Source organism: Cololabis saira, chromosome 19 (genome assembly GCF_033807715.1).
Source record: "Cololabis saira isolate AMF1-May2022 chromosome 19, fColSai1.1, whole genome shotgun sequence".
Taxonomy (NCBI): Eukaryota; Metazoa; Chordata; class Actinopteri; order Beloniformes; family Belonidae; genus Cololabis; species Cololabis saira.
The window spans coordinates 12149494-12176913 of NC_084605.1; the positions used below are offsets into that span (position 1 = coordinate 12149494).

General features: G+C 38.2%; 2 protein-coding genes across 4 annotated transcripts in view; both read right to left on the reverse strand.

The window, feature by feature from the left end:
- Positions 1–725: 725 nt before the first annotated feature.
- On the reverse strand, positions 726–16797 carry LOC133419323 (putative protein MSS51 homolog, mitochondrial). Its single transcript, XM_061708431.1, has 8 exons — positions 16608–16797; positions 13130–13299; positions 12864–13013; positions 9646–9770; positions 9389–9435; positions 8402–8918; positions 1227–1320; positions 726–966 (listed from the first exon to the last, which is right to left on the reverse strand). Exons 2-8 carry the CDS (start codon positions 13285–13287, stop codon positions 759–761), a joined length of 1299 nt encoding a protein of 432 aa, XP_061564415.1. The 5' UTR covers positions 13288–13299; positions 16608–16797; the 3' UTR covers positions 726–758.
- Positions 16798–17462: 665 nt separating this feature from the next.
- capn15 (calpain 15) overlaps positions 17463–27420 on the reverse strand; it is a 51888-nt gene continuing 41930 nt past the window's right edge. For all 3 annotated transcript variants that reach the window (XM_061708430.1, XM_061708429.1, XM_061708428.1), the window contains exons 11-12: positions 24607–24785; positions 17463–20560 (exon numbers count right to left, since the gene is read on the reverse strand). In XM_061708430.1, coding sequence (XP_061564414.1) covers positions 20383–20560; positions 24607–24785 — 357 coding nt within the window. In that variant the 3' untranslated portion in view covers positions 17463–20382. The remainder of the gene's footprint in view (positions 20561–24606; positions 24786–27420) is intronic.

Below are 27420 nucleotides of genomic sequence, written 5' to 3' on the forward strand. Positions count from 1 at the left end.
AAATAAATTGCTTGCACGTCCCGCATCCATTCATGTGTCGCCAGCTTCCTTGAATATAAAACCCGAACCCTGTGCACCTCATTTGTACCAACATTTCCAAAGGGTATCACAATATATAGTAATTGAGGGTCAAAACAACCCTTTGAGGCTTTTTTTCAAATCACTTGTCAAAAATGCTGGATCGATCGTCACTTCTTTCATTTTAATAGAACACAATGTACAATGAGCAGACTCGCTAATGTAAAAAGCTTCATTTACATCAGCTGCTGACAAACAGCAGACTCAAGGACTCAGCATCAATTAGTATGCATATGACTTGGTGTCATGCAGCCGTTGAGAGATTTGGGAATTGGTCCGTCTACAGAACAAATCACAGGGAGCCATCGAGCGATGACAGAACTAATTTTTATCTCATGCATGCACAACAATGACCCCTTTTATATCCAACAACTGTGTAACCTGGGGGCACCAACAGAGGAGAAACCTTTGTGACCCGTTTCCAGCATCATCAAACAGAATTAGCTTTGAATTATTTATTCAATCAGTCTCATTAGTTATTTGCATGAAAATACTTTTGAAGCAGCAAAGGTGCCTTTTTCAGCTTAAATCGGTTCGTGTCTATTGTGTATTTGCGTGGCAGCGATGTCCATCTCTCGTGGGCTGCAGGAACACCCACAGCAGACCTCCCGACCTATTTTGAAAATCACTTTTTCCTTTTTAAGCGCCAGTCTTCCTTGATGGATTTGATTGATGAGCTGTTAACTGTCTGCACCTGGTCCCACAGAGTCTTCTTGAGGGAGCAGTCCCTGAAAAGAGATGTAATGGGAGTTGCAGTAGACGGGATCTGTGTTAGGGCTGGCCTGGACCTGCTCTGGTTTCTGGGAGGTGAACGGATTGGGCCCGCTAGCTCCGATGTGCATCTCCAGCTCCAGCAGGATCTCCAGTGAGCTCTTGAGCTCCATCTCGCTGCAGGAAGGAGGACAGGGTTAAGAAATCCTTTTCCGAGGATTTGGACCACTGCACAGTGATAGGAGACTGTCGTGAATGAGACTCTGCCGCAGAGGAAGTGTTGCATTTCTCTCCAGAGGAGTTAGCAGATGGCACACAAAATGAGTTAATGAGGCCTTCTAGCATTACGATTCGAACATTTTAAATGTTGCTTAGAGGGCAAGAAATATTGACTCTGCTGCAGAATGTTAAACATCTGATACAGGAATCTGGTTTACCTGTACACGGAGAAGAAAGTAGGGATGTTATAGTCTCTGAGGAGCAGGAGAGTTGGAAGCCAACCTTCTACCAGACCCTGGTTGGCATGGAAACCTGGATTTAAAACAAAAAAAGTGCTTTATATCAGAGAGAAACTTATGAAAGACAGTAAACAGAGAAATATTCAGCCTGATAAGGTAGATAAATTGCTGCTTGACCTAGATAATTTAACAATAGATGAAATTACAAAGGGGATATGTAGCATTATGACTAATGGTGCAGCGATCGCATTTCCAAAAAAAAAACGGTAGTGGAGAAAACTAGAACTGTTAATAAGCCTAGTAAAATTGTAAAATGGTTTAATAAGGATTGCAGATTAAAAAGGCAAGAATACCTAAAAGCAAAGAAAATACATAGGATACGTAGAACTGAGACCAGTGCCGAAAGTGTTAAGTTAAAAAGTAAAGATTATAAGAAAGTGTTATTTAAAACTCAGAGGGCTTACATAACTAATGTCAGTAGGGAGCTTTTGAGTTTAAAATCTAAAAACCTAAAGCTTTTCTGGAAAATACTTAATGGCCCTATCAGAAATAAGGAGAAGTGTCCAATCTCAGCTAAAATCTTTTATGAGCATTTCAAAAAAAAATATCTGATTGGGAAGTACAGTTAAATGAGGTTCCTGAAGTTGATTGTGCTGAACAAATATATGATGGTAATGTTTTGAATTTTATTTTCACTGAACAAGAAATTAAAGAGGTTATCCTAAAACTAAAAACTGGAAAAGCAGCAGGAATTGACCAAATCCTAAATGAGTATATCAAAAGTACAGCAAACATTTTTATGCCATTACATGTGTCTCTATTCAATAGGATTCTTGACACAGGAATTTCCCCTGAGGAATGGACAGCTGGACTGATTGTGCCAATCTTTAAGAAAAAAGGTGATGCTGCAGATTGTGATAATTATAGAGGCATCACGCTTTTGAGTTGTTTGGGTAAACTATTTACAAATATATTAAATGCCAGACTACTTAAGTTTTGCAAGGATAACCCTATCCTGAAAGAAAACCAGGCAGGATTTAGGAAGAGCTACTCCACCACTGATCATATATTTCTGTTGAAACATATCATTGATCTATTTGTTTTAAAAAGAGAAGACTATTTTGTTCTTTTATTGATTACAGTAAGGCCTTTGATTCAGTCTGGAGGGATGCACTTTGGTACAAATTGTTAAAAGTAAGCATAAAGGGTATTTTGGAAGTAGTAGTGAATATGTATAAAAATATAAAATCATGTGGCTTCGTAAATGGAACCAAGTCAGATTTCTTTGTAAGTTTAGCAGGTGTTGTTGTTTGCACTGTTTATTAATGATTTAGAGGATTACCTGATATGCAATGGCTGCCAGTCTATTACATTTGACGATGTAATCATTGATAACTATATACAATTATTGGTACTACTGTACGCTGATGATACTATTATTATGTCTACTTTAAAGGATGGCCTACAGAAAGCAATAGATCTGGTGTGGTTTTTGCGAGAAATGGAAATTAAAAATGAATAGTGAAAAAACTAAGGTCACAGTCTTTGGATCTAGAAAAGCCGATATTAGTAAATTAAAGTTTGTTTGTAATGGAGAAAATTTAGAAATTGTATTTTGTTTTAAATATCTTGGGATTACTATGAACTATAATGGCTCCTTTAAAATAGCCATTGGTGAATTGTACAATCAGGCGTCTCGCGCCATGTATGCCCTTCTTTGTAAAAGTAGAACATATAAACTACCTGTAAATGTCACTCTAGTTTTTTGACAAGTTGGTTTCACCTGTCATGTTATACACATGTAAATTCCTCAAACATATTTTGAAAGTTAAAACAACAACATGTAATAATATGGTCTATGGAGAGCTGGGAAGGTTCCCACTGTGTATTGTGGTCAAAAAGAGAGTCATCACTTTTGGGGGAGGCTGGTAGAAGGTAAAGAAAGTAAATTAAGCAGAATAATGTACGATTGTTTAACTAGACTGTACAAAGCAGATGTATTTCAGTCACCATGGATTCTGCTAGTAAGGCAGATACTGGATGACTGTGGTTTATCTAACCTCTGGCTCTCTCAAACATGTAACAACACTGACTGGTTGAAACTAACTGTTGAGCAAAGGTTGAAAGATCAATTTCTGCAAAAATGGCGAAGTGAACTCTACAGGATGACATCATGTGATATTTATGTAGAGTTTAAGCTAGAACAGTACTTATTGTGTCAAAATCAAAAGTATAGACAGGCCATTTGTAATTTTAGGATGAATATCACCAGAATCCCAAAAGTCACTGGAAGGTATAAAGGTCTGGATAGAAGTCAGAGATTCTGTAACCTCTGGAATGTCAACTGTATTGGAGATTAGTTTCATATTTTGTTTGAATGTAAAAATGTAAATATAATGAATCTCAGACAAAAATATTTACCAAATAAATTGATTTTGTTACTTCAATCTAATAAGTTAAATGTCACCTTTTTGAAGAATGTCCTTCCTCTGTTTAAATGATTTTTATTTTGCCAAATTGAGTATTTTAGTTGAACATGTACAGCCCGCCACTTGCTATAAATGTACAAATGTTTGTGTACTTGTGCTCCACACCATGTGATCATGGCCGTGAGTTAAAATAAATGATGATGATGATGATGAGAATACATACCTTTTAAAATATAAACTAAACTGAGAACTCAATAGGAGGTGCTGGATGTCCTCTACTATTGTCCTTTCGTGACTGTGTTGCGTTCTTCTCTGATTTCATTGACTGGAGACTGTCTGTCACCCGGGTTTAATGTCATGCTGTCACATAGCAGAGCTACAACCAGTACTGGAGTTGAGGGGGGATGAGGGGGGATGGCATCCCCCCTGAAATAAAAACAGTCCAAATCATCCCCGCTGTAAAACTGCCATCCCCCCTTTCCATCCCTTATGTCATTTCATCAATGAATTTGGTTTTACTGCTATTTCAACATTTAGAGTCATCACCAGAAAAATTACTTATTTCACAATTTTCACCTGTTTCAAGTAAATTTTCACTTGAAATAAGTAGGAAAATCTGCCAGTGGGACAAGATTTATCTTCTGAAAATTGTTTTCAGTGATGAGTCTTGTTTTAAGTGTAATGAGATTTTTTGACTAAAATGAGACATTTTAACTAGAAATAAGACAAATATTCTTGTTAAGATTTTGAGTTTTTGCAGTGATCCATTTTACTTATCCTGTGAAGGACAAAGTCATATTGATAAGTTCAGAAAACTGTTTTTTATTGTTGTGTTTTGATGTATTTGATGTAAGCCCAGTGGATATTTAAAGCTTACAGAAGGCTGCATTTAACTTCTGCTATGTCATTCCTGCAGTATTTCTGCAGGTGTTTTGGTCAGTGCTATTATTTTTAATATATTATATTATTTGTAATCAGCACAAATTATCTGTCCCCATATGATAAAATCCACCATCCCCCCTGATTTTTTTTTACAACTCGAGTACTGGCTACAACCATCCAACCAACACACCTGTTAGTGGAAACATGAGCTAAACCAGGACTTACCAAACCAAACCATACCGGCCCAAACTTTGAAACATGACTTTAGTTGAGTTCTGTGTTGAATCAGTGCAGGTCCATTGTAGATACCAACATCTCTGTATCTCTGTGTCTTACATGGTGTTTTGTTTTACTGTGTGTTATTGTCACACTTCCAGAAGTGTGTCTGTCTCAGTTGAAATCTTTTCTTTCTTAATCTAATCTAAATCCAACTTATTGCAGTGAAAGCAAAATGTGTACACCTTTGCATAGGGCGGGGCGATATATCGAGATTTTAATATATATCGATATATTTTCAAACACGATATGGTACAAGACAATATCGTTTATATCGATTTTAAAAGAAATAAAAAATTAAAATAAAAAAAAATATGATTTTGATATATTTTATTTTGTGACAAATTGACTTGAATGTTTTATTTGAGATTTGCACAAATGTTTTGTTATTTGCACAACTGTCAACCTCAGTAGAAAAGTCTGCCTGTTACTGTCTACATTGTATTAATTGCACAGTGTATTTTAATTTAATTGTTATGCAGGAAAGGGATATTTGTTTTATTTTATTCAAGAAGCATTTTTAGTCTATATATGCAGGCAGTTTATTTTTATTTCATTTGTTTTATACATTTTGATATTGTGCAGACCTCTGTTAATAAAGGTCTGTGTGACATTTGGCACGAGGCTTTGTATTAAAACTGACTGTTTTTTTAAGGGTTTGCCTCAGAAAAAAATGAAGCTAACAGAGATGCTATGCTATAATGCTTTGGGGGAAACCCCAATTATGGCACAGAAAAAATATCGATATATATCGAGTATCGCCATTCAGCTAGAAAATATCGAGATATGACTTTTGGTCCATATCGCCCAGCCCTACCTTTGCATTATGCCTACTGAAATATCCAGGACAAGTGCACCACAGTTTAGTTCACATGAGGTGTGTTTCTAGACGCCAGTGAACATCCAGTATTCACCTTACTTCCTTTGTGCTCCAAACAATGTTTCCCATCACACAGGGGGAATAAGTGAAACTCTGGCTGCTAAATTCCCCTCCCTGGAAATGAGTTAATTGCGTTACACTAATGACACCAGAAAGCGCTGGTTCTCTTCGTTCCGCTCTACACCGCCAGACAAAGACAAAGTCGAATGTTTTCCCAAGTGAGTTGAAGATCGAACAGATTACACTTGTTCAGTCTCCAGCTGGCAACGTCTTCCTCTTCTTAGTTAGACCACAATTCCTTCTGGACGTGCGTAATTACTGCTCAGTATGACAAAGGCCACCTCATTAAAGAACAACAAATCCACAGAAAAAAACCATCTCAATCTTCTTTATATCTGTTTGGATGTTTTTTTTTGAGCAGCAGGGTGCAGAGTGGTAAAAATGTGCTACGCCGACCAGATTACGGTGATTACTGTGGTTCAAGCCACCATGGTAGCAAATCCATCCAGCTTAAATGTCCTTCTTAGAGGCAAATATCAAACAACAAACAGGAGAGCTTTCCTGTGTTGATGGAAAAAGTCTTACGTGACTATTTTGTCCAGTGAGCGTAAACAGGTCTTATGTGATTTAAATTATGCACATGGAATAAATAAATAATAAACATCCCAGAGGTTACACTTCTCTTTGTGATAAACTTTAAAAAAAAAAAAAGACTGTTAAGACTTTGAGACCTTCAGGAGACAAAGGAAGGCGATAGTCTGACTGTTAATGACGGTAATAACTGCTTGGCACCAGTGTGAATTTTGGCCCATGTGGTTGATGCGTTACTGTTAATCATAATCAGTAATCGAGTTGAGGGGGGATGAGGGGGGATGGCATCCCCCCTGAAATAAAAATGGTCAAAATCATCCCCCCTGTAAAACTGCCATCCCCCCTTTCCATCCCTTATGTCATTTCATCAATGAATGTGGTTTTACTGCTATTTCAACATTTAGAGTCATCACCAGAAAAATAACAGCAGAAAAATAACTTATTTTAAAATTTTCACCTGTTTCAAGTAAATTTTCACTTGAAATAAGTAGGAAAATCTGCCAGAAATCTTGTTCCACTGGCAGATTTTTCTACTTATTTCAAGTGAAAATCTACTTGAAACAGGTGAAAATTTTAGTTTTTTCCAGTGATGAGTCTTGTTTTAAGTGTAATGACATTTTTTTTACTAAAATGAGACATTTTAACTAGAAATAAGACCAATATTCTTGTTAAGATTTAGAGTTTTTGCAGTGATCCATTTGACTTATCCTGTGAAGGACAGAGTCATATTGATAAGTTCAGAAAACTGTTTTTTATTGTTGTGTTTTGATGTATTTGATGTAAGCCCAGTGGATATTTAAAGCTTACAGAAGGCTGCATTTAACTGCTGCTATGTCATTCCTGCAGTATTTCTGCAGGTGTTTTGGTCAGTGCTATTATTTGTAATATATTATATTATATTATATTATTTGTAATCAGCACAAATGATCTGTCCCCATATGATAAAATCCACCATCCCCCCTGATTTTTTTTTTACAACTCGAGTACTGATCATAATGGATTTCTTTCATTTGGTCTCAAGAGATGTGCCTCATAGATATGAAAATAAAGTTTGTTTCATGAACAACAAAGATCAGTCTAGGTGTCAATGAGATCCCCGTTTTTTTATGGGGGCTGGTTCTGAATGGATCACTTTACACAGGCCGCATCAATTTCCTTCGTGAAAAGCTGACATTTAACTTCCTCTTACTTTCAGAGATCAATATCTTCCTCTTTCTCTTATATGTCTGCTTTTTATCTAGTAGTTTCCCCCTGCCTAGCTCTCTTTCCCTCGTGACTTTCACACATACTCATTCCTTTCACCATACTGCCTGCACCCCCCCATCACATAAGCGGCACTATTACGCAGCGCTCTCCTAGCTTTGCGCTATGAAATGCAGCCACGTTCTTCGGCAATTTACAAAGCAGGAAGGCTGATTCCTGTGTATTTAGCTCCAGCGGAGCCTGCAGTGATAACTGCAACTCGGTCGTGGATTTACTGCCGATTTGCAGGTCAAAGGGTCAAGGATCAAATTCGGTGCCAGAGTTTTGGAGGTGCAGAGTTATCACAGCATCACAGATCATATGCCTGTGAGAGCATCGGAAGGCTTGGTAGATGTCTGGACCTTCATCTCATGCAGTATTTTAAATGCATCAACGGGTATCTATAATTTGGGCAGGAAAAAAAAAGATTTATTCTTAAGACTGCATCACATTGATGATTTTGCACACACTGTGGGTGGATGATGCGGGGGGGGGGCATTTTAAAAGGGCATCTCACTGACATTATGCTGAGTCCAGCAACTGCAAGCTAAACTCTTTCCCAGCTGCTCTCATTAATCACCCAAATCTCCAATAAAAGCCTGGCACTAATGAATAGGCCAGATCGAGTGAGTTCAACATCTCCCAGTCTCTCTGTTCCCTGAAACAGGTTATAAGTTACAAGTTGCCTCTTCCCTGGGACAGCTGACCACTTAAGCTAAACTGTTTCTATTCATAGCTGCAGAGATAATTATTGTCTATATTTTCAGCTCAGGTCCCTCTTGAGATGTTTGTGATGTGAGACACGGATTAGTTTTGGTTTGTTGATGTTTGGCGGGTGAGTTTGCAGTATATACCTGGATGAAATCCGATCACCAGGTCTGGCTTGGCTGCATCTTCTCTCTCCACAACGTCCTCCCAGAACTGGTGGTACAGGCCCTTGAACGCACTGATGTAGACTCTCTGTCTGGGGCCGAACGCTCTGAGCGGAGGTCTCATGATGGGGCCGCTGACCACTTCTGGTCCCACCATGACCACCTGGATGCCCTGGTGTCCAGGGAACATCTTGTTGAGCTCATCGTAGTCCGACAATCGGGCTCCCATGGTCTCGTTGTGGGACGCCCCCGCCAGGTGAACGGTGAGAGGTTTTACATGCGGATCCAGACCAAAGTACTGGATGGCCATCCCGACCGTGAGAACTCGAGAGAGGAACTCGCTCTGAATTCTCCACAAGGACCGCCTCAGGTCAGCATCGTCCGGCCGTGGTCTGGAAGCGTTTTTCCAAAGTAATGACATGTTTGCACCCGACAGGATGGTGTCCAGACGCGGTGTGAGGTCCCCCTGCATGGGAAGCCAGTCCTCCCAACTCTTTACCTATGGAGCCAAATCAAGGCCAAAAGTTTTGCTAATTTGAAAATAAAATTTGAACCTGAAAATTCTTTTTTACAGTTTCAATTTTATTTTTTTCAGTATCAGATCTTTTTTTCAGTTTCAAATCTTTTTATTTCAGTTTCAAATCTTTTTTTCAGTTTCACGTCTTTTTTTTCAGTTTCACGTCTTTTTTTTTCAGTTTCACTTCTTTTTTTTCAGTTTTAAATTTGATGCCACGCCCCCCACGCCAGATCCGGGCCAAAAGTCTGAACCTGCAAAAAAAATTTGAAACTGAAAAAAAAAGACGTGAAACTGAAAAAAAAAGATTTGAAACAGAAAAAAAGATTTGAAACTGAAATAAAAAGATTTGATACTGAAAAAAATAAAATTGAAACTGTAAAAAAGAATTTTCAGGTTCAAATTTTATTTTCAAATTAGCAAAACTTTTGGCCTTGATTTGGCTCCATATTTACCTCGATGGCTGACTTAGACCAATTCCCAGTGGGGAATGGGAGATCGCCTGGGAGGGAGACACAATGTGATTTATGACAGACTTTCTGCAACACAAAGCCGTGGACACAGATAAGACAAAGTTGAAGAGTTCTATTCCCCCCAAAAATGGAAAAAAAGAAGATACAAAATACATTGCGTGCACTATGACATTATGTTATTTTCTGCATCCTAGCATTGGAATATTATCTTATTTTTTCCCCCCCATTCTTTTTCTTACCAGTGAACATCAGCCACTCCACTAGCCGGTCAATGGCCACCAGGCGCAGTATCTTGCATACCTTTTTATGCAGAGGCCAGTCTTTTTTCTGACAATCCTTTGTGCAGTAGTACACGTTTAAGCACCTGGTGGAGGGCAACAAAGAAAACAAAACAAATAACCAGAGGTGTCAAAAGTATTCACATTCATTACTCAGGTAGAAGTATAGATACTAGAGTTTAAAAATACTCCTGTAGAAGTTGAAGTATCAACTCAAGTTTTTTACTCAAGTAAAAGTATAAAAGTACTGGTTTCAAAACTACTTAAAGTATAAAATTAAAAGTAATGTAAGGGGGAAAAAAGCCATTAAGGACAAAAGCCATTGAAAATGAATGCATCTTAGTATAATGCAAATATATTAAAGAACCATATATGTGTACTATTGAGCATTAACATGTGTTTCAGAGAGCAGGAGATATGATGACTAGTTGCCTATAAGTATTGTAATGGTGCAAAAAGTCAAACTTCAGGGGCATGTTATCATTTATCCTAACCTTTATTGGAATGTACATCCAAGTTTAGTTGCAGGAATCTGAGGGAACGGATGTAAGAACAAAACTGGACAAGAACATCTGAAACAACCACAACCAAATTCACTCTATCCGGATGGAGCAATTTAACTGGATAGTTTTTTTTTAAAGGCCGAAATGAAATAGAGTAACGAGGCTGTTTTTAAAATGTAAGGAGTAAAAAGTACAGATAATTGTGTGAAAATGTAGGGAGTAAAAGTAAAAGTCGTCTGAAAAATAATTACTCCAGTGAAGTATAGATAACTAAAATTTCTACTTAAGTAAGGTAACAAAGTATTTGTACTTTGTTACTTGACAAACCCCTAACCCTCAAATAACAGTGAAAAAATGCAACAAGATCACAAAAATTAAACAGGACTGCAATTATATAGTGGCAAGTAATGCATTTGTATTCCCCTGTTAGCGTGATGCTTACAAGGAGTATACTGCAACCTAAAGCTGGGCAGGCAGTGCTTTGTATTTCTATTTGTTCAATGAAGACAAAAATAAATAATAATAAAAGGTCTACCGATGTACAGAATAAGGGGGCCATGCTGTCCCGGACCGTTTTAAACTAGTATGCAATTGTCTTTTCGAAGTACCTCTTAAAAGTCAGTCAAGGTTGCAACAGGTGTAACATGGGTGCTATTCAGACATCTTCTTTATAATTAGACCACCAGATAGAATGACTTCTGTAAAAGTAAAAATAGCATCTTACTTTAAGTATTCTTTTGGCATTCAGGATCAAACTCATGCCAGAGATGATCGGTTTTGTTCCGTCTTCAAAGACTGGAATATATGACTGGTGATGCAACTTTGCACTGATGCGGTCATGTGTGTTTTCACGCAGTTCAGGAGGAGACCTTGACGACCAGCGGGACTTTGGAGTTTTGGGAGACTTGTTTTGCTTTACCTTGTTATTGAGGCTTCAAAGGATGTCCAAGAAAATAACTGCCACTAGAGTCTGTCCCCGCCAACGTCGGAGAATGTTTGGCTCTCTGGCCCACATTTGGCTTTGACTCGAGGTGATATCCATCAAACTAGGATTAATTTGTCATCTTCCCCCTTTGTATGACATCTATCCCTAGCAACAATTGTCGTATCCTATATCAAACCTATAAATCTGGACCAAATCTGTGTCAAATTCATGAACTGTGGGACACGTCTGACCAGTTTTTACAAAAGTAACGTGAAACAGGGTAAGAATTAGAAATATGTCAGCAGCAAGTTCCTGGATCATGAGTGGTGATGGTGATGTCTTCAGGGTCTTAAGGGTTTTACTTTCAGCATTCCTGTTTTTCTGCCTGTCTAAATGCCTGCTGCTACTAGTAAGGATAATGAGAGGAGCGGTGGCAGCTGAGAATTTAAAGGGAATGCACAAGCAAAGACAGTGTTTATCAGGGCGGGGGGGGAGAGGAAGAGAGCCCGAAGCAAAAACAAGGCACACAAACGCAAAAACAAAATTTAGAGCAATGCATTTGACTTTGACCCCTTCGCTCTTAATAAATTCCCTGGGATGGAGGGGCCTTTTTCAAACGGCATTAAGCCGCTCTTAATAAGTTGCAGAGTTGCAGAGGGATGAATCACAGTCAGGGGACTCTGCTATATTTGCCTCTGGCCAAGGTCCACTGCTGTTAGAGCTATGCAGACTTTAGTGGCTTATCATTTTGCTGCTGATACAATAGCAGCTGGTAATGCTTTGCACATGACGGCTATTGGACAACAGCACCAAAACAATATCTTGCCAGCGCGATGACAGAATTCAAGAAAGGACAGTGGAGGTGCCAGTTACTTAAAATATTCTGAACGTCAGCAGCCATTAATGCTAATCAGTGTTAATGCTAGAACACTATAATTCATCCACAATGGGCTGGTTTCAAGAGGGATCACTTTAGTGATCTCATAGTAGTATGTATTAGGCAGTACTCGAGTTGAGGGGGGATGAGGGGGGATGGCATCCCCCCTGAAATAAAAACGGTCAAAATCATCCCCCCCTGTAAAACTCCCATCCCCCCTTTCCATCCCTTATATCATTTCATCAATGAATGTGGTTTTACTGCTATTTCAACATTTAGAGTCATCACCAGAAAAATAACTTATTTGACAATTTTCACCTGTTTCAAGTAAATTTTCACTTGAAATAAGTAGGAAAATCTGCCAGAAATCTTGTTCCACTGGCAGAATTTTCTACTTATTTCAAGTGAAAATCTACTTGAAACAGGTGAAAATTGTTGTTTTTTCCAGTGATTAGTCTTGTTTTAAGTGTAATGACATTTTTTTTACTAAAATGAGACATTTTAACTAGAAATAAGACAAATATTCTTGTTAAGATTTTGAGTTTTTGCAGTGATCCATTTTACTTATCCTGTGAAGGAGAGAGTCATATTGATAAGTTCAGAAAACTGTTTTTTATTGTTGTGTTTTGATGTATTTGATGTAAGCCCAGTGGATATTTAAAGCTTACAGAAGGCTGCATTTAACTGCTGCTATGTCATTCCTGCAGTATTTCTGCAGGTGTTTTGGTCACTGCTATTATTTGTAATATATTATTTGTAATCAGCACAAATTATCTGTCCCCATATGATAAAATCCACCATCCCCTCTGATTTTTTTTTACAACTCGAGTACTGGTAGTAGGCAAGCTTCACTAGCAGTTTCACTAGCACTCACTTCACACAGCGTTTCAGGGTCTGTCCCTCGGCTAGATGCTCTGGTAGTTTATTGCAGCCGGTGCAGAACTTGAAGGTCTCCTCCATCTTCTGGAACATCTCTTTGTAGTTGCGGAACGAGATTCCCTTGGCCTTTCCCTCAACAGCCGCCCTAGAGACAGCCGGACACTGAGCACTCGCAAAGCAAGACACCTGCTGGTGGAGGATTTTGAGTAACGGCTGAGGTTTTAAAGAGGCTGCTTAAAGCTAAAGGTGAGCGGGTTTTACCTGTAGTCTCCATAGTCATTCAGGTTGAGCTTGTTGAGAATCACCTTGGACAGTCCTGGTACGTGGTAGTCCAGTGAGAAGAAGCCAGACTGGTCGGAGAAGACACTGTCAGTCCCTGGAGCGTAGGACTGTGGGAGCGCTGGGATTTGGGATGCCATGTGCTCAGTTATCTACATTCAGAGAAGAATAAAGCACTTTAAAACCAACATTTTGATTTTAAATGTATTCACAAACTTTATTTAACTCTAATTAAAATGCACAAAATCTCAAACGATCTCTCTTCAAAATGTCCGAGATGCAAAGAAATCGATGGAACATTTGTACATATGTTTTGGGAATGTGATCTTTTAATAAGTTTCTGGAAATCAATTCATTCCTTCACACAATCAGTATTAGAAATTAATTTTGATTTAAGCTCCAATTTGTATTTATTAAATGACACACTGGATCTTCAGTTAGACCGGAAAAAAAGCAGGATATTAATTATGATCACATACTTCGCTAAGAAATGCATACTTTTACTTTGGAAAGACGATTCCCCTCCAACTTTCAAGTTTTTTTTTGATCAAATTTCAGTTTTTTTACCATTGGAAAAATTAACTTTAGAAAAATACAACCGTGCTCATATTTTTCAAGAATTTTGGTTCCCATTACTCTCAAAACTGGATAATTTTTCCAAAGGGGACCACTGAGTATCTTTATTTTTTTTCGAACTTGTGCCTTATAGGTATGTATGTTTGTATGTATATATGGATATATATATATATATATATATATATATATATATATATATATATATATATATATATATATATATATATATATATCGCTGTTGCTGCCATTATATATTTTTTTATTTTTATTTATTTATTTTTTTTAATATTTATTTAATTTTGTTCTCCCTTAATGTATGTTTTTTTTTTCTTTTTTTCCCTAGGGTAATTATGGGGAGGGTAGGAATGTGGGTATAATAGAAATCATGCATGTGAAAATGTGAATTGTGAAAATTATTGTGAAATAAAAAGTTACAACCTTTTGTAAATTTTTTCTTTTAATACTATTTGTTCTTTTGTATTGCACCAATCACCACAACAAATTCCTTGTGTGTGTTAAACTACTTGGTAAATACTTTCTGATTTCTGATTCTGATTTCTGATTACATGTTTGGTAATGTATGATTGCTTTTCGTAAACTGAAATACTCCTTTGAATGATGATATAAAGTGCAAACTTTGTTTCCCCATCACCTGAACAATCTTTACCAATATGATTTTTTTTTAATGCTTGAGTTCTTATTTAAGGAAGATTTAAATGTGGTTTGTCCTATTTGACACAAGCCATAAAAAAACCTCCACACCCTGAACACCGTGTTGCTGTCCATCAAACGATGCAGAAGCCCGAGCAGCTAGACAAGCAGATTTTAAAACGCTTTACTGACTCCGGTTTCCTTACCCATGTCATAACGTATGGAATGGCAATGAGGGCCAACTCAGTTCACGCTCCATGCCTGCCTTCTACAATAACGTTTAACTGTTTCTCACTATCTATCTCTCACAAACTATCATCAAATAAAAAGCTGAATTCAGAGATCTTCTTCACGTTAAACCTGAATCAACATTATTGAAAACAATAGAGATGCACAGTTATCAGATATGTGAATTTCACAAAGCAGTGAGTGAAATCAAGCTATTCATAGTGTAATAGTGTGCAGATTCTTTAAATACATCGCATTTTATAATGTCAGTGAATCTGAAACGCTGCGTAAATAAAGACTGGAGGCAGGGTTTGTCTTCTGATCCTTTGAAAAAACAGCCTCCCTCCAACGCCAGCTCTCTCATGGCACCATTGATGGAAACCTCTCATGTCAAGAGGCCCGGGCAAAGCTCAGACCAGCCAAGGCTCCATTGATTACGTTTTTTGGAGGCTGCGTCATTGTGTTTCTGCCCTTGACAGAATTCCTCTGTCCCGGCAACCTGTGCAGCTCTCACGCCACCCGCTCATCATCCTCCTCCTGCTCTGCTTGCATGTCACATGATTTATTTACTTGGCCTTACATGGGGGAAATTAAGAGGGGAAGGAAATGTGATCATCTGGTGGTGTCACACAGAACCACCTCCCCCCTTCTATACGTCTTTAGATTGTACTGGACGGTAACCCTGAAGTAGGGCTGGGCGATATGGACCAAAAGTCATATCTCGATATTTTCTAGCTAAATGGCGATACTCGATATATATCTCGATATTTTTTCTGTGCCTTAATTGGGGTTTCCCCCAAAGCATTATAGCATAGCATCTCTGTTAGCTTAATTTTTTTATGAGGCAAACCCTTAAAAAAACAGTCAGTTTTAATACAAAGCCTCGTGCCAAATGTCACACAGGTACCTTTATTAACAGAGGTCTGCACAATATCAAAATGTATAAAACAAATGAAATAAAAATAAACTGCCTGCATATATAGAATAAAATGCTTCTTGAATAAAATAAAACAAATATCCCTTTCCTGCATAACAATTAAATTAAAATACACTGTGCAATTAATACAATGTAGACAGTAACAGGCAGACTTTTCCACTGAGGTTGACAGTTGTGCAAATAACAAAACATTTGTGCAAATCTCAAATAAAACATTCAAGTCAATTTGTCACAAAATAAGCTATATCAAAATCATTAAAAAAAATGTAAAAAAAAAATATATTTTTTAAATCGATATAAACGATATTGTCTCATACCATATCGTGTTTGAAAATATATCGATATATATTAAAATCTCGATATATCGCCCAGCCCTACTGGACGGTAACCCTGAAGACTTGAATGTTCCCTCAAATCTTATCAGTGACTGCAACATTTTGATATAGAAAACGTGACTAATAACAACGGATCCTGATTCTTAAATTTAAGAGTACACAGTATGCCCAGGACTGTTACTTAGGTAGGAGCACTGGGTGATAAAATGGGGAAAAAAACCGGGATAAAAAATATATATATATATATATATATATATATATATATATATATATATTAAAAAAAAAAAAAAAAAAAAAAAAAAGAGTACACAGTAATTTTATCACACACTTGCAACAGTTCTCGTCCCACCATTTTCTTTTTAATTAAAGGGAGATTTTCCTCCTTTGAAGAGCTGTGTATCTCTTCAGTGTTGCTGGGGAGTGACTTAGACTTTCATGTCTTGAGACAAAATTAAAAGTCTTCTATCTAATGAGTGTTTTATAACTTCAGAGGACAAGGAAGAACATTGTCACAAATGAAGAGACACCCCCCCCCCATGAGAAGTTTTCCTTTTTTTCTCCTCACATATCCATAGCCCTGACCTTGTTTGTGTATAAGGATGCCAAGCCCTTCTCATGACAAACTAACACCAGCATTATCACATTTTCACCCCCCCCAGCTGTGAGTAAGTGAGTAATAAGAAGGGTATGTGACAACATCAAGAGAAGGAGAGAAATGTTTCAGCGTTCATACCTTTGCCTCAAGATTCTGGCTGTTCTTGGTTTAGGAAAAAGAAAGTAGGTGACATGAACAGGTCCTTATGCTGGATGTCACCACCTCATGAAGCCTTGTTGGTGAATCTGCTGGGAGTCGGAGAAGGCTGGGTTGGAGGACTGTATATTACTGCTGTCATCTGCAGCTGGCAGAAACTGCTGGGTGGGGGGTTGCCCTGGAAGATGTTGGGACTTGGAGAATAGAGGAGGACATGAGTTTAGCTTTAAAAGGAGAAGGGAGGGATGGGGTGAACGAGGCAGAGGTGGAGACTCCAACCAGGCTCTCGTGATCCCGGCGTCATTAAAAACAGGAATGATGGTCCAAGAAGTTTTCTGCCAAAAAGCGCTCTGCAGGAAAGGAAGAGGAGGCATCCATCAGCCAGAAAATAGATATCTGCAAGAGCAAGAGAAAAAAAACTGTTTTATATGGTCATGACTACATGTGTATGTGGCTCACAGAATAAACAAATAAATGAATAAATATGCAAATACATTTGGCTGTATGGTGGTGTGATTTACGCAGGTGCTTCTGGGGTCTCAGCTGGTATCCCGGCTTCTTCAGACATCCTAAAACCTTATGGTCGGTTGGCGAGTGTTACTAGGATGACGTTAGGATTGGATGCGAGTGTGATGGACTGATGACAAATACGGCGTCTACGCTGCTTTTCACCAGCTGACAGCTGGGACAAGCTGGACAGCTTATGTTACATTAATTACACTAATAAAAATACACTAATAAATCAAGAATAGCTGCTGCAAAGAAGAAAAAAAAAACATATGGAAGTTCAGGCCAAAGACCGAAATGGAAAACTCAAAATAATGACCAATAATACACTTTAATTTAATAAAAATTTATTTGGTCCAATGGAACCTGAGATTGAAAATTAAACATACATATTTTTACAGGCTCTCATTCTCAGCCCCACCCCCCCAAAAAAGTTCAATAAAATATATAACACATTCCTCAGTTTCATTTTTAGCATTAGTTTAATTTTTTTTTGTCATCTATCATACTTATATTTCTTTACAAGTTTAAAAGGATTGGCTGATTTTTTTTCTTCCTATCTATATTTTTTAAATGTTTTCTTTTCCAGGTAAGTTTGCAGTGTGTACAATTTACAAAGAGGGAAATGGACACAGGGGAAGAGAGACCAGGCATCTCCACCACCTCTTCTCTCACTACCACCTTCTCAGCAGCAGGGGGCGCCCTGAACGCACACAGCAGCCGGTGGCAATGCAACACAAGAGGAGCCAAACAATGCAACAATTACATCTATGACCAAAGAAAGAAAAACACAGCACAAAACAAAAAGGAATCTCGTATAAATTTAAAGTGATTCAACAGTGACACTTAACTTTGAGGTGCCTCGTCTTTGCAGGTGTTTCAGTGCAGGATTCATTTCTCGTCAAGCAAACACCCCTGGGCTCAGACTAAAGCCACACCGCATCACATTCCTTTATCCGTTCATGAGCTCAGTTATTCAACAGTTTTCATTAGAAAACAGCCTTGCAAATCACTTGTACAAATAAATTAGACAATAAATTCACAGCCGCACGGCCGTGACCAAACTCACACTCGCTCGCTCGCTCGCTCACTCACACAACAGACACATAAAAGTGGTCATTACATGGGAGATTTCTTTGGAAAAACATATTTACAGTCACTTCAGCATCAAGTTTCATTAAAGAAAGGCTCCAATGCTTGCAACAGCCTAGAAATAGTTCTTAAGGTAAGATGAAATACAGCCTGCCACCGCCGGATGATGTGGCTGTGCAGAAGACTGCAAGCATTGGGGGAAACAGTGCTCACAACACAAACAAAATGATGCATTTTTAAAAATATTTGCTGCCTCAGTGTCACCTGAAGTAAATCATCTCCTTCAGGGTTTAGATTTGAAACCATTTACACTGCATAAATGTTACCTGTATGAATGTTTAAAGGATTTTTATTATCAGATTTGAAAAAACTAAATTCTGTAAGACACAAACTTATAATTAACAAAGAAAAACACACTATCCTTTTACTTTAGTACCTCATTAATCTTGCGAGTTTCTCTCTGATGAACCATTTCCATTACACAGTGAGAGCTGAAACATCAGAAGTAATGGCTTTGATACCGGAGAAATGAGAATGTGTTGGCCTCCTTAACTGTGCCCGACGTAAAACAACTCAAGCAACTCAGAATAAACACGGATGACTCTTGAAGAGAACTATCAGCTGTGTGGCTGCAGGTCTCAGGGGTCTCTTATCTCTCTTTTTATATGTGCACTAAGCTGACAAAATAATGATTTGTTTTTGTTTCTTGAGGACTGCGTCTTTTCCCGTGTTGCGTTATGTTCCTGTGGTTGGACGGCCGAGGCGTTTGTGCTGCCCCCAAGCAAACAAAAGTAGTCCCTGACCTCCTGAAGTAAACCAGGCAGTTTCTTTTACGAACCCTCTGTGGCAAATAGAGTTCCTGTAGCTCTCCCTGTGTACACTAAAGCTTAAACTGTCATACTGGGAAAGTACGTGTGAGGAATGAACACTAACAGAATGTCATAGAGTGTGACGAAGCTGGAAAAAAGAAAACGTAAAGACGTATGCTGGCTTCTGAAGTAAGTAATAAAAGCTAGGTTGCCTGAGGGGTTTTCTGGATTTCTAGCCATGCCATGACTCTCCTCCAGCATGTAGACCCAAAACCAAAGCTGAGTGAAAATGACTTAAAATCAGTTTGATAAAAAATATTTGTACAATTGCTGCTTTTCCTCTGCAGAGATAAAAACCTCCAAATCATACATCTTTCTACAAGACAGAAAAAACAAGGCAGTGCTTAGCACCGCCCACAGCAAAGATGACAAGGAAAAACAGAGAAAAATGCTAAATCCAGCTATCTGGGTACCATACACTTGCTACAGCACTGACATGGATCTCACTGTACGAAACATAGGTTTGGTCCTGAGCTAGAGAGTGAACAAGACAGCACGGCGGTGATGACAGAAGGATGGGACAGACAGCACTTTATGAATGATGGCTTTGTCTACAACCTCAAGAAACACAAGTGTGGGTTGTGCGTAAAACAAATAAGGCTAAATATGACATGGAAAGAAAAAAAAAGAAAGAATTCTGGTGAATAAAATCAGCTGAGTTTGGCTCTTTAAGTACCTTACTGAGGTCTGGTGAGAGAAACTCCCCAACAAGTGTCCTGCTTTATGGGCTGTCTTTGTGGACGACGTGCAGGGAAAGCATGTGATCAGGTGAATGGCTCATAGGCTCTGGACTGACAGATGGCTCAGTAGTTTCAGCACTCCACCTTTTTTTTGTGTGTTTTTTGACGCTGACTGAAAGCAGGGCTGCCTCTAAACGTATGACACTGACAACTGAGATTTGTTTCACATACAGCGCAAACTGCCAGCAACCAAAAACGTCTAAAATGGAAAGTGGGAGTGGATCCTCTTAGGTAACCGGGTAAACCATAATTTTGTTCATTTCGTGTTGCCCATTTTCCTCATCTCATCCTGACATGGCACATCCACTTGGCAGGGGGCAGAGCGAGTCATGACAAACTGCTGCATCTACGGAGCATTAGAAGAAGAGCAGAAAAATGCTGTGCATTTGGGCCTCACATTCGTGTGCACGACCAAAGCGACACATAAACGACATCTTCCTCTTTGTTTCAGAGCTCCATGCACCACTTTTTCTTTCCTTGCCTGATTTTCCAGTGGTCTGACAGTTGGTTGGAGTAGAGTCAGTGTGGGAGGGGTGAAGTGGGCGTGGGTCATAGCGGCCTGGGCCGGTGCAGGCCGTCGATGTCTGGGGTGAGCTGGGGACTGTGGGTGGCCTTGGTTGGAGTCCAGTCGCCCAGGGAGGCCTGGGCCGCCTTGCGGTGCGCGAGACGATGGGTGATTGAGAAGCCGGCGTTTCCCTCCAGCTGAGAGAGCACCACCAGCACCTGCCTGCGGGGGGTCGGGGGGTGGGGGGTGGCAGAGAGCGGGAAGATGAGATGAGAGAACCTTCAAGACAGGCCTGCAGTCATCAGGACTTAAGAAGAGACAGTTACATTTTATTTAAAATAAAACCAAAAGCATTCTTTTAACAAGCAAAAATCCTAAAACTGTGAAAACATTAGAAAGGATAAATACAATCGCACTCCTAAAATCAAATCTCCTAAATAAATCTATACTGCAGTCATCTACCTAGGGGGATGTGTCTGTGGAGAACAGTTCAAACTTTTCACCCCATTTCAGATTTCAAATAAGCAGTTTGGATTAACTGGACTTTATTTAGATCTGGGAGCCGCTGAGAGAAGTTAAAGCCAGGATTGGAGGAAGACAAGATGATTAATCCACACGTCTGAGGCAGTGAGTTCTGAAGACAAAAGTTCTGAAGACGAAATGAGATAATTTATTTGTAGACCATAAACAGTGGTGGACAGTAACGGAGTAAATTTACTTGAGTACTGTACTTAAGTACATATCCAGAGGATTTGTACTTTACTTGAGTATTAGATTTCTTTGGTACTTATTACTCTTACTTGAATACATTTCCAAGACAAATATTTTTACTTTTACTCGAGTAAATTTCTAGGAAGGCTGAAAAGTACTCGTTACTTTCAGGTCTGCTCTTTTTTCTTCTTCCCTAAAATCCTATTGGACACAAGCTGTTTCTGTCAAAGGAGGAGACCTATCACAGTGCACGCTCTCCACTGGGATGTACGTAAAGCGGAAATACGTCAAGCCTCCTCAAAATTATACCGCCAAAGTAGCCTGCGTTTGTCAAGACAGAGCCACAACAATTAATTTAGAAAAAATATAGTAATTTACTGATGTGGAAAATAAGAAATTTACTCTTACTCTTACGTTTACTTAAAGTAAATTTAAAAGCATTTACTTTTGGATACTAAAGTACCTTTAAAAGCAAGTACTTTTCTACTCTTACTCGAGTAATATTTTGACTGAGCTACTTTTACTTGTAACGGAGTAAATTTTGACCGGTAGTATTTGTACTCTTACTCAAGTACTGGGGTCGAGTACTCTGTCCACCTCTGACCATAAATATGAGCAGAGTATGATCTTCATTTTAATCAGACTGTATAGCTAAATGCTTTCACTTATGTGTTGCCTTTTAAAGAGGAAGTGACTTTAATATCAGAAAACAAGACATCGTATTGGAGTTCTGAATCTTTTCATCAACTGAAGTGGCTTAATGTTCTTTTTTAGATGAAAAAACTGAAAATGAATGACAGAGTCCTCATGCATTGTGACTTTTTACAGATTCCAATTATGTGGACCATAACCTCTGAGCGATAAGAACCTTCGTTTATATTAACCTGAGTGTGTACAACTGCGACTTCTACTAAACACAGAGCAACTAATGATGTGTGAACTGCTACACCGATCCACTAGTGTTTGCCTTCAACAGTACGAGGAGTACAACTGCACCCAAAAGAAAGCAAAAGCTATTAACCGCGCTGAACCCATCTTCAGGAAGATTATTAAGTGGAGAAATCTAACCCTGTAGGACCACTGTGTGTGTATGCCCCGTGTCATCAGAGCGTTACCTCTCTCCAACTGCCATCTTTTCAAGTTTATACCAGGGTAAAATAATATTTAAGTTTAGAAAAATGTTCAACCTTTAGTGTATATGAGACAAAACACAGAATGGGCTGTTGAAAAATATGGACAATGATGAGTTTTCTCGACTTTTATATCGTTATACACCATATATATTTTTTCTAAATTCTCATGTTATTAAATTTTATGATTTGTTTTATTTTAAAATCATGCAAATTATGTTTAAAGCAAAATCAAAAATGCTCCCTGACCCAATACAGAGGTTCTTTTCAATTCAGGAGACTCGTTACAATCTTAGAGGTGTCAGCAATTTCACAGTAAAAATAGCTAAAAAAGGTATGAAAAGGAGATGTGTCTCCTTTACTGGAGTTAAATTCTGGAATGATGCCAACATAAATTTAAAAACATGTCATTCTTTTGTTGTATTTAATAAAATGGTTTGTAAAGCTATTTTTGAAGCTTATAAGTGTAATTGACCATCTGTAAATGTTTCTTTGCTTTTCTATTGTTTCTTTGCCTTTTGTTGTTTCTTTCCTTTTTTATTCTCTTTTTGGTTTTCTGGAGGTCAGTAGCCAAAAATAGAAAGTTGGTACTATAGGATAGGCTTTTATAAGCATTTTGCTTCTGCCTATGCCTTTTCAGTTATTGTTCAACACATTTTTTTGGTTTTGTATGAAATGTTAATGCTGTGTACAATGTTTCTTTTGGTGTTGTTTTGTGTTGCAATGACAGAATAAACTTCATTCATTCATTCATTATACACCACAACAATGGATTTGTGCGCTGGAAAAAGATTCTTTAGACAAAAAAAACAGGATAAACTTAAAATGAAAAAAATTATGGCGGAGAGTATGTAGAAGGAAAGAAACAGCTATTGATCCATAGCATATCACATCATGTGTCAAACACGGTGGAGGCAGTGTTATGGTATGGGCTCACTGTGGGTGATGTATTCTGAGGTCTAAAGGGTGAAACTCTCTGCTGACATCCAGTTAGAAAACTGACAGGACAGCGCTTCACAGTAGAGATGGATCATGACCTGAACACACTGTGAAAGCAGCTCATGATTTTTTGAAGGCAAAGAAATGTATTATGTTATATCTGTCCATGGACTCCATACTTCAGGAAGTCATTGACTGAAACATTACAATAACACCAAAAAAAAGAAGAAGAAAAAAAAAGACAAGACTGCTTTTTTTTGTGTTATTGTAATGTTTCCTTTTTTTTTTGATTATGTGAAATGTGGTGTTGTTAACCTTTTTGTTTATTTATTGTCCCTGTCTTCATTTTGAAAATAAAAATTATAAATAATAATAAAAAAAAAAGGAAGTCATTGACTGCAAAGAAGTTTTATCCCTGTATTAAAATTACTATTATATTTAAAATAATGTGACTTTGTCCAAATGTTTCTGAGCCCTTGAAAATGTCTGTAGGTCCTTTGTTTAAAAATGGCTGTTAGTCCTAAATCAGTGGTCACCACCCTGGTCCTCAAGATCTACTGTCCAGCATGTTTTGGATGTTTCCCGGCCTTAGCACACCTGATTCTAATTAACGGTCCTCATTAGCTTGTTATCAAGGTCTGGAGAGTTCTGTTGTTGACACAGCTCCTTGTATCACTGTGTGCTGAAAGTAGGGCTGGGCGATATGGACCAAAAGTCATATCTCGATATTTTCTAGCTGAATGGCGATACTCGATATATATCGATTTTTTTTTCGTGCCATAATTGGGGTTTCCACCAAAGCATTATAGCATAGCATCTCTGTTAGCTTCATTTTTTTCTGAGGCAAACCCTTAAAAAAACAGTCAGTTTTAATACAAAGCCTCGTGCCAAATGTCACACAGGTACCTTTATTAACAGAGGTCTGCACAATATCAAAATGTATAAAACAAATGAAATAAAAATAAACTGCCTGCATATATAGAATAAAAATGCTTCTTGAATAAAATAAAACAAATATCCCTTTCCTGCATAACAATTAAATTAAAATACACTGTGCAATTAATACAATGTAGACAGTAACAGGCAGACTTTTCCACTGAGGTTGACAGTTGTGCAAATAACAAAACATTTGTGCAAATCTCAAATAAAACATCCAAGTCAATTTGTCACAAAATAAGCTATATCAAAATCATAAAAAAAAAAAAAAAATGTATTTATTTATTTTTTTAAATAATCGATATAAACGATATTGTCTCGTACCATATCGCGTTTGAAAATATATCGATATACGTATATTAAAATCTCGATATATCGCCCAGCCCTAGCTGAAAGCAGGGTAGCATCTAAAACATGCAGGACAGTAGATCTCGAGGACCAGGGTTGAAGACCACTGTCCTAAATGGTAAACCCATTGTGGTGGTGTATAAAGACAAAATCATAAAAGCTCTGTCATTGTCCAAGTACTTCTGTACGTGTGCGAGTGTGTACCTGTGTAAAGGCGGTACACTGTCGATGGTCTTCAGGCTTCCACGAGTGGACACCACATTGAAGCTGTCAGTGCAGTCACAGGAGACATGGAGGTAGTACTTAGGGTGGCGGTTCTCCACCACCACGATGAGCCCTGCCCAGCCGTGGGTCAGGTAGTAGCATGTCATGCCCTCTCGGCCCTGAGAAAACACATTTTATACATGTAAGGAGAAAATGGGGACGGAAAAACGGAACCTGTTTATTCCTGTTGCAGCATATTTTGTAACTTCACTGCTTTGATCTCTATTTTGGGCATTGGTGATTGTAAACTCTGTGCAGCTGAGTGTAAGGACCGTCCTGTGTCTAGAGAACATTAATCAGCTCAGAGATGCTTTTTTTGTGACAACCGAAAATCTTTATTTAACAATGTGCTTGTGCAGTGTCCGGCTCGTGCTGAGCACTCGACATCCGGTTTTAAGCAGGGAATTCTTGGTGGATTGAATGATTTAATCAAGTTGATCCCAAGTGTTTTAAAGGTTTTGTAATCTTCTAAAATAAGAGCTGCACTTCCAGGAGATTGTTGTTCAGAAGAGCTACAATAATTTATCTGCTTGGTTCGATCCATCTCAAAGTTACTTACATAGTCGCAGGGATTCTCCAGCGTCATAAAAATATACAGTCTAGGTCAGGGGTCGGCAACCCGCGGCTCTAGAGCCGCATGCGGCTCTTTAGCGCCGCCCTAGTGGCTCCTGGAGCTTTTTCAAAAATGTTTGACCTTTTTTTTTCCTTTTTTTCTTCATTTTTTCTTTTTTTTTTCTTTTTTTCCTTTTTTCTTCTTTTTTTCCTTTATTTCTCTTTTTTTCCTTTCTTCTTTTCTTTCTTCTTTTTAATCTCGACATTTCGACTTTTTAACTTTTTTCTCGAAATTTTGACTTTTTTCTCGACATTTCGACTTATTTCTCGACATTCCAGCTTTTTTCTCAACATTTTGACTTTTTTCTCGACATTTCGACTTTTTTCTCGACATTCCAGCTTTTTTCTCAACATTTTGACTTTTTTCTCGACATTTCGACTTTTTTCTCGACATTCCAGCTTTTTTCTCAACATTTTGACTTTTTTCTTGACATTTCGACTTTTTTCTCAAGATTGTACTTCAAAATTAATCTTGACATTTCGCCTTTTTTCTCGACTTTTCGACTTTTTTCTCGAAGTGCATAATGAAAAAAAAAATCTTCCCCAAGTTATAACTAATATAGAAAAATGCAGCATGTGTTGTCTTCATTCTAAGGCTGATACAAGACTTTTCATTTTTCATTCACTGCGGCTCCAGACATATTAGTTTTTTGTGTTTTTGGTCCAATATGGCTCTTTCAACATTTTGGGTTGCCGACCCCTGGTCTAGGTCATACAAATTTGGATGGTTCTCCATATTTTTTCTTGTTTTCCAGTTCCTGTGATTTAGCACATCAGTTTTAAACATATGTAACCACCAAGTCTCTGATTTATTTTGAACAGTTTTAAAATTACACAGCGTGGGAACAGAAGGAGATATGAACGATGTGGGTGATGTGTTTTGAAAATAAACCATAACCTCCCTGAAGGAGGCAAAAACTAGGTGCTCAGAAGAAAATGAGAAAATGGCAAACAATCTGTACGGCTGAGGAGGAACACGACTTGTGGATGAGAGGAAAATCCATTTCCACGGGGAAGAAAAACAGCGATATGACTGCACAGCAAGACAAAATTGCTCTCCATAATGTAGGCAAACTTGTTTTAGAAGAGGTAGAGTTGTGGAAATATCTTACATGTCCTGATGAAACTAAAAACAACCTCTTTTATATTCATGGAAAGAAAACAGAAAAAGGTAACAGCTCAGCAGCTCAAAGCAAAGATCATCATTTCCCACACATGCTAGTGCTTATGGGGTGCACAACATGATTGTGAGGAGCTGGCACAATGACATTTACTTATGGTTTCACTGTCCAATAAAGCAACAGCACAGCTGAAAAGTTCTGCAGGAGCTTCAACGAGTTCAGATTCAGCCAAGCATAAAAAAGCCATTAGAAAACATCTGATTATCCAGCAGGGCCACAATTCTAAACATAAGGCCAAAGCAAACAAAGAAGTCTGAGAGTGAAAAGGTGGAACCCGGTGGCCCAATCAATCCTTTAAAAAATACAATCCATTCAGCATTCAATCAACTTGATTAAGACCGGAATAAAAGCAGAGAACTAACAATATGCAAGGTGGTTCGATCAAAAAGCTGGGAGAGCATCAGCAGAAGATACAGAGCACGCCCAGGCGTTTGCACTCCGACAGTTTTTAATATCATTTCAACATATGATGTTATTTTTATGACTTAATGGATCTGTTCAAACACGTTGTAACCCAAAGAACATTGAGGAGTATGTGTTCAAGGTACATCTAAAGTGAGGGATTCATTTACTCTACCCATGTAAACTCATTCAAATGAAAAACGTTATTCATAGCCATCATCTTAATTCAAATTGAATCCACTGAAGCAAAGAGCCAGCAGACCTGAACTGTAATATTTTTTTTAAATGATGATTAAACTGTGCATGCTTGCGTGTGCGTGTTCATGTGTGTTAAATGTAAAACAGCAAAACTGGAGGATGGGCAAAGTCAAACTGTGTAGTCTTTGTATCTATCTATTGCGCACGCACGCACGCACGCACGCACGAAATTATGCAGTTGTAAAAATTATATTCATTCATAAGACATTGTTAGGAATAATTTATGAATGTCTTGAATATTTTTGTGTTTTTTATACACTGGTGACAAACACAGGAAACGATTTCATTCCTTATTATTATA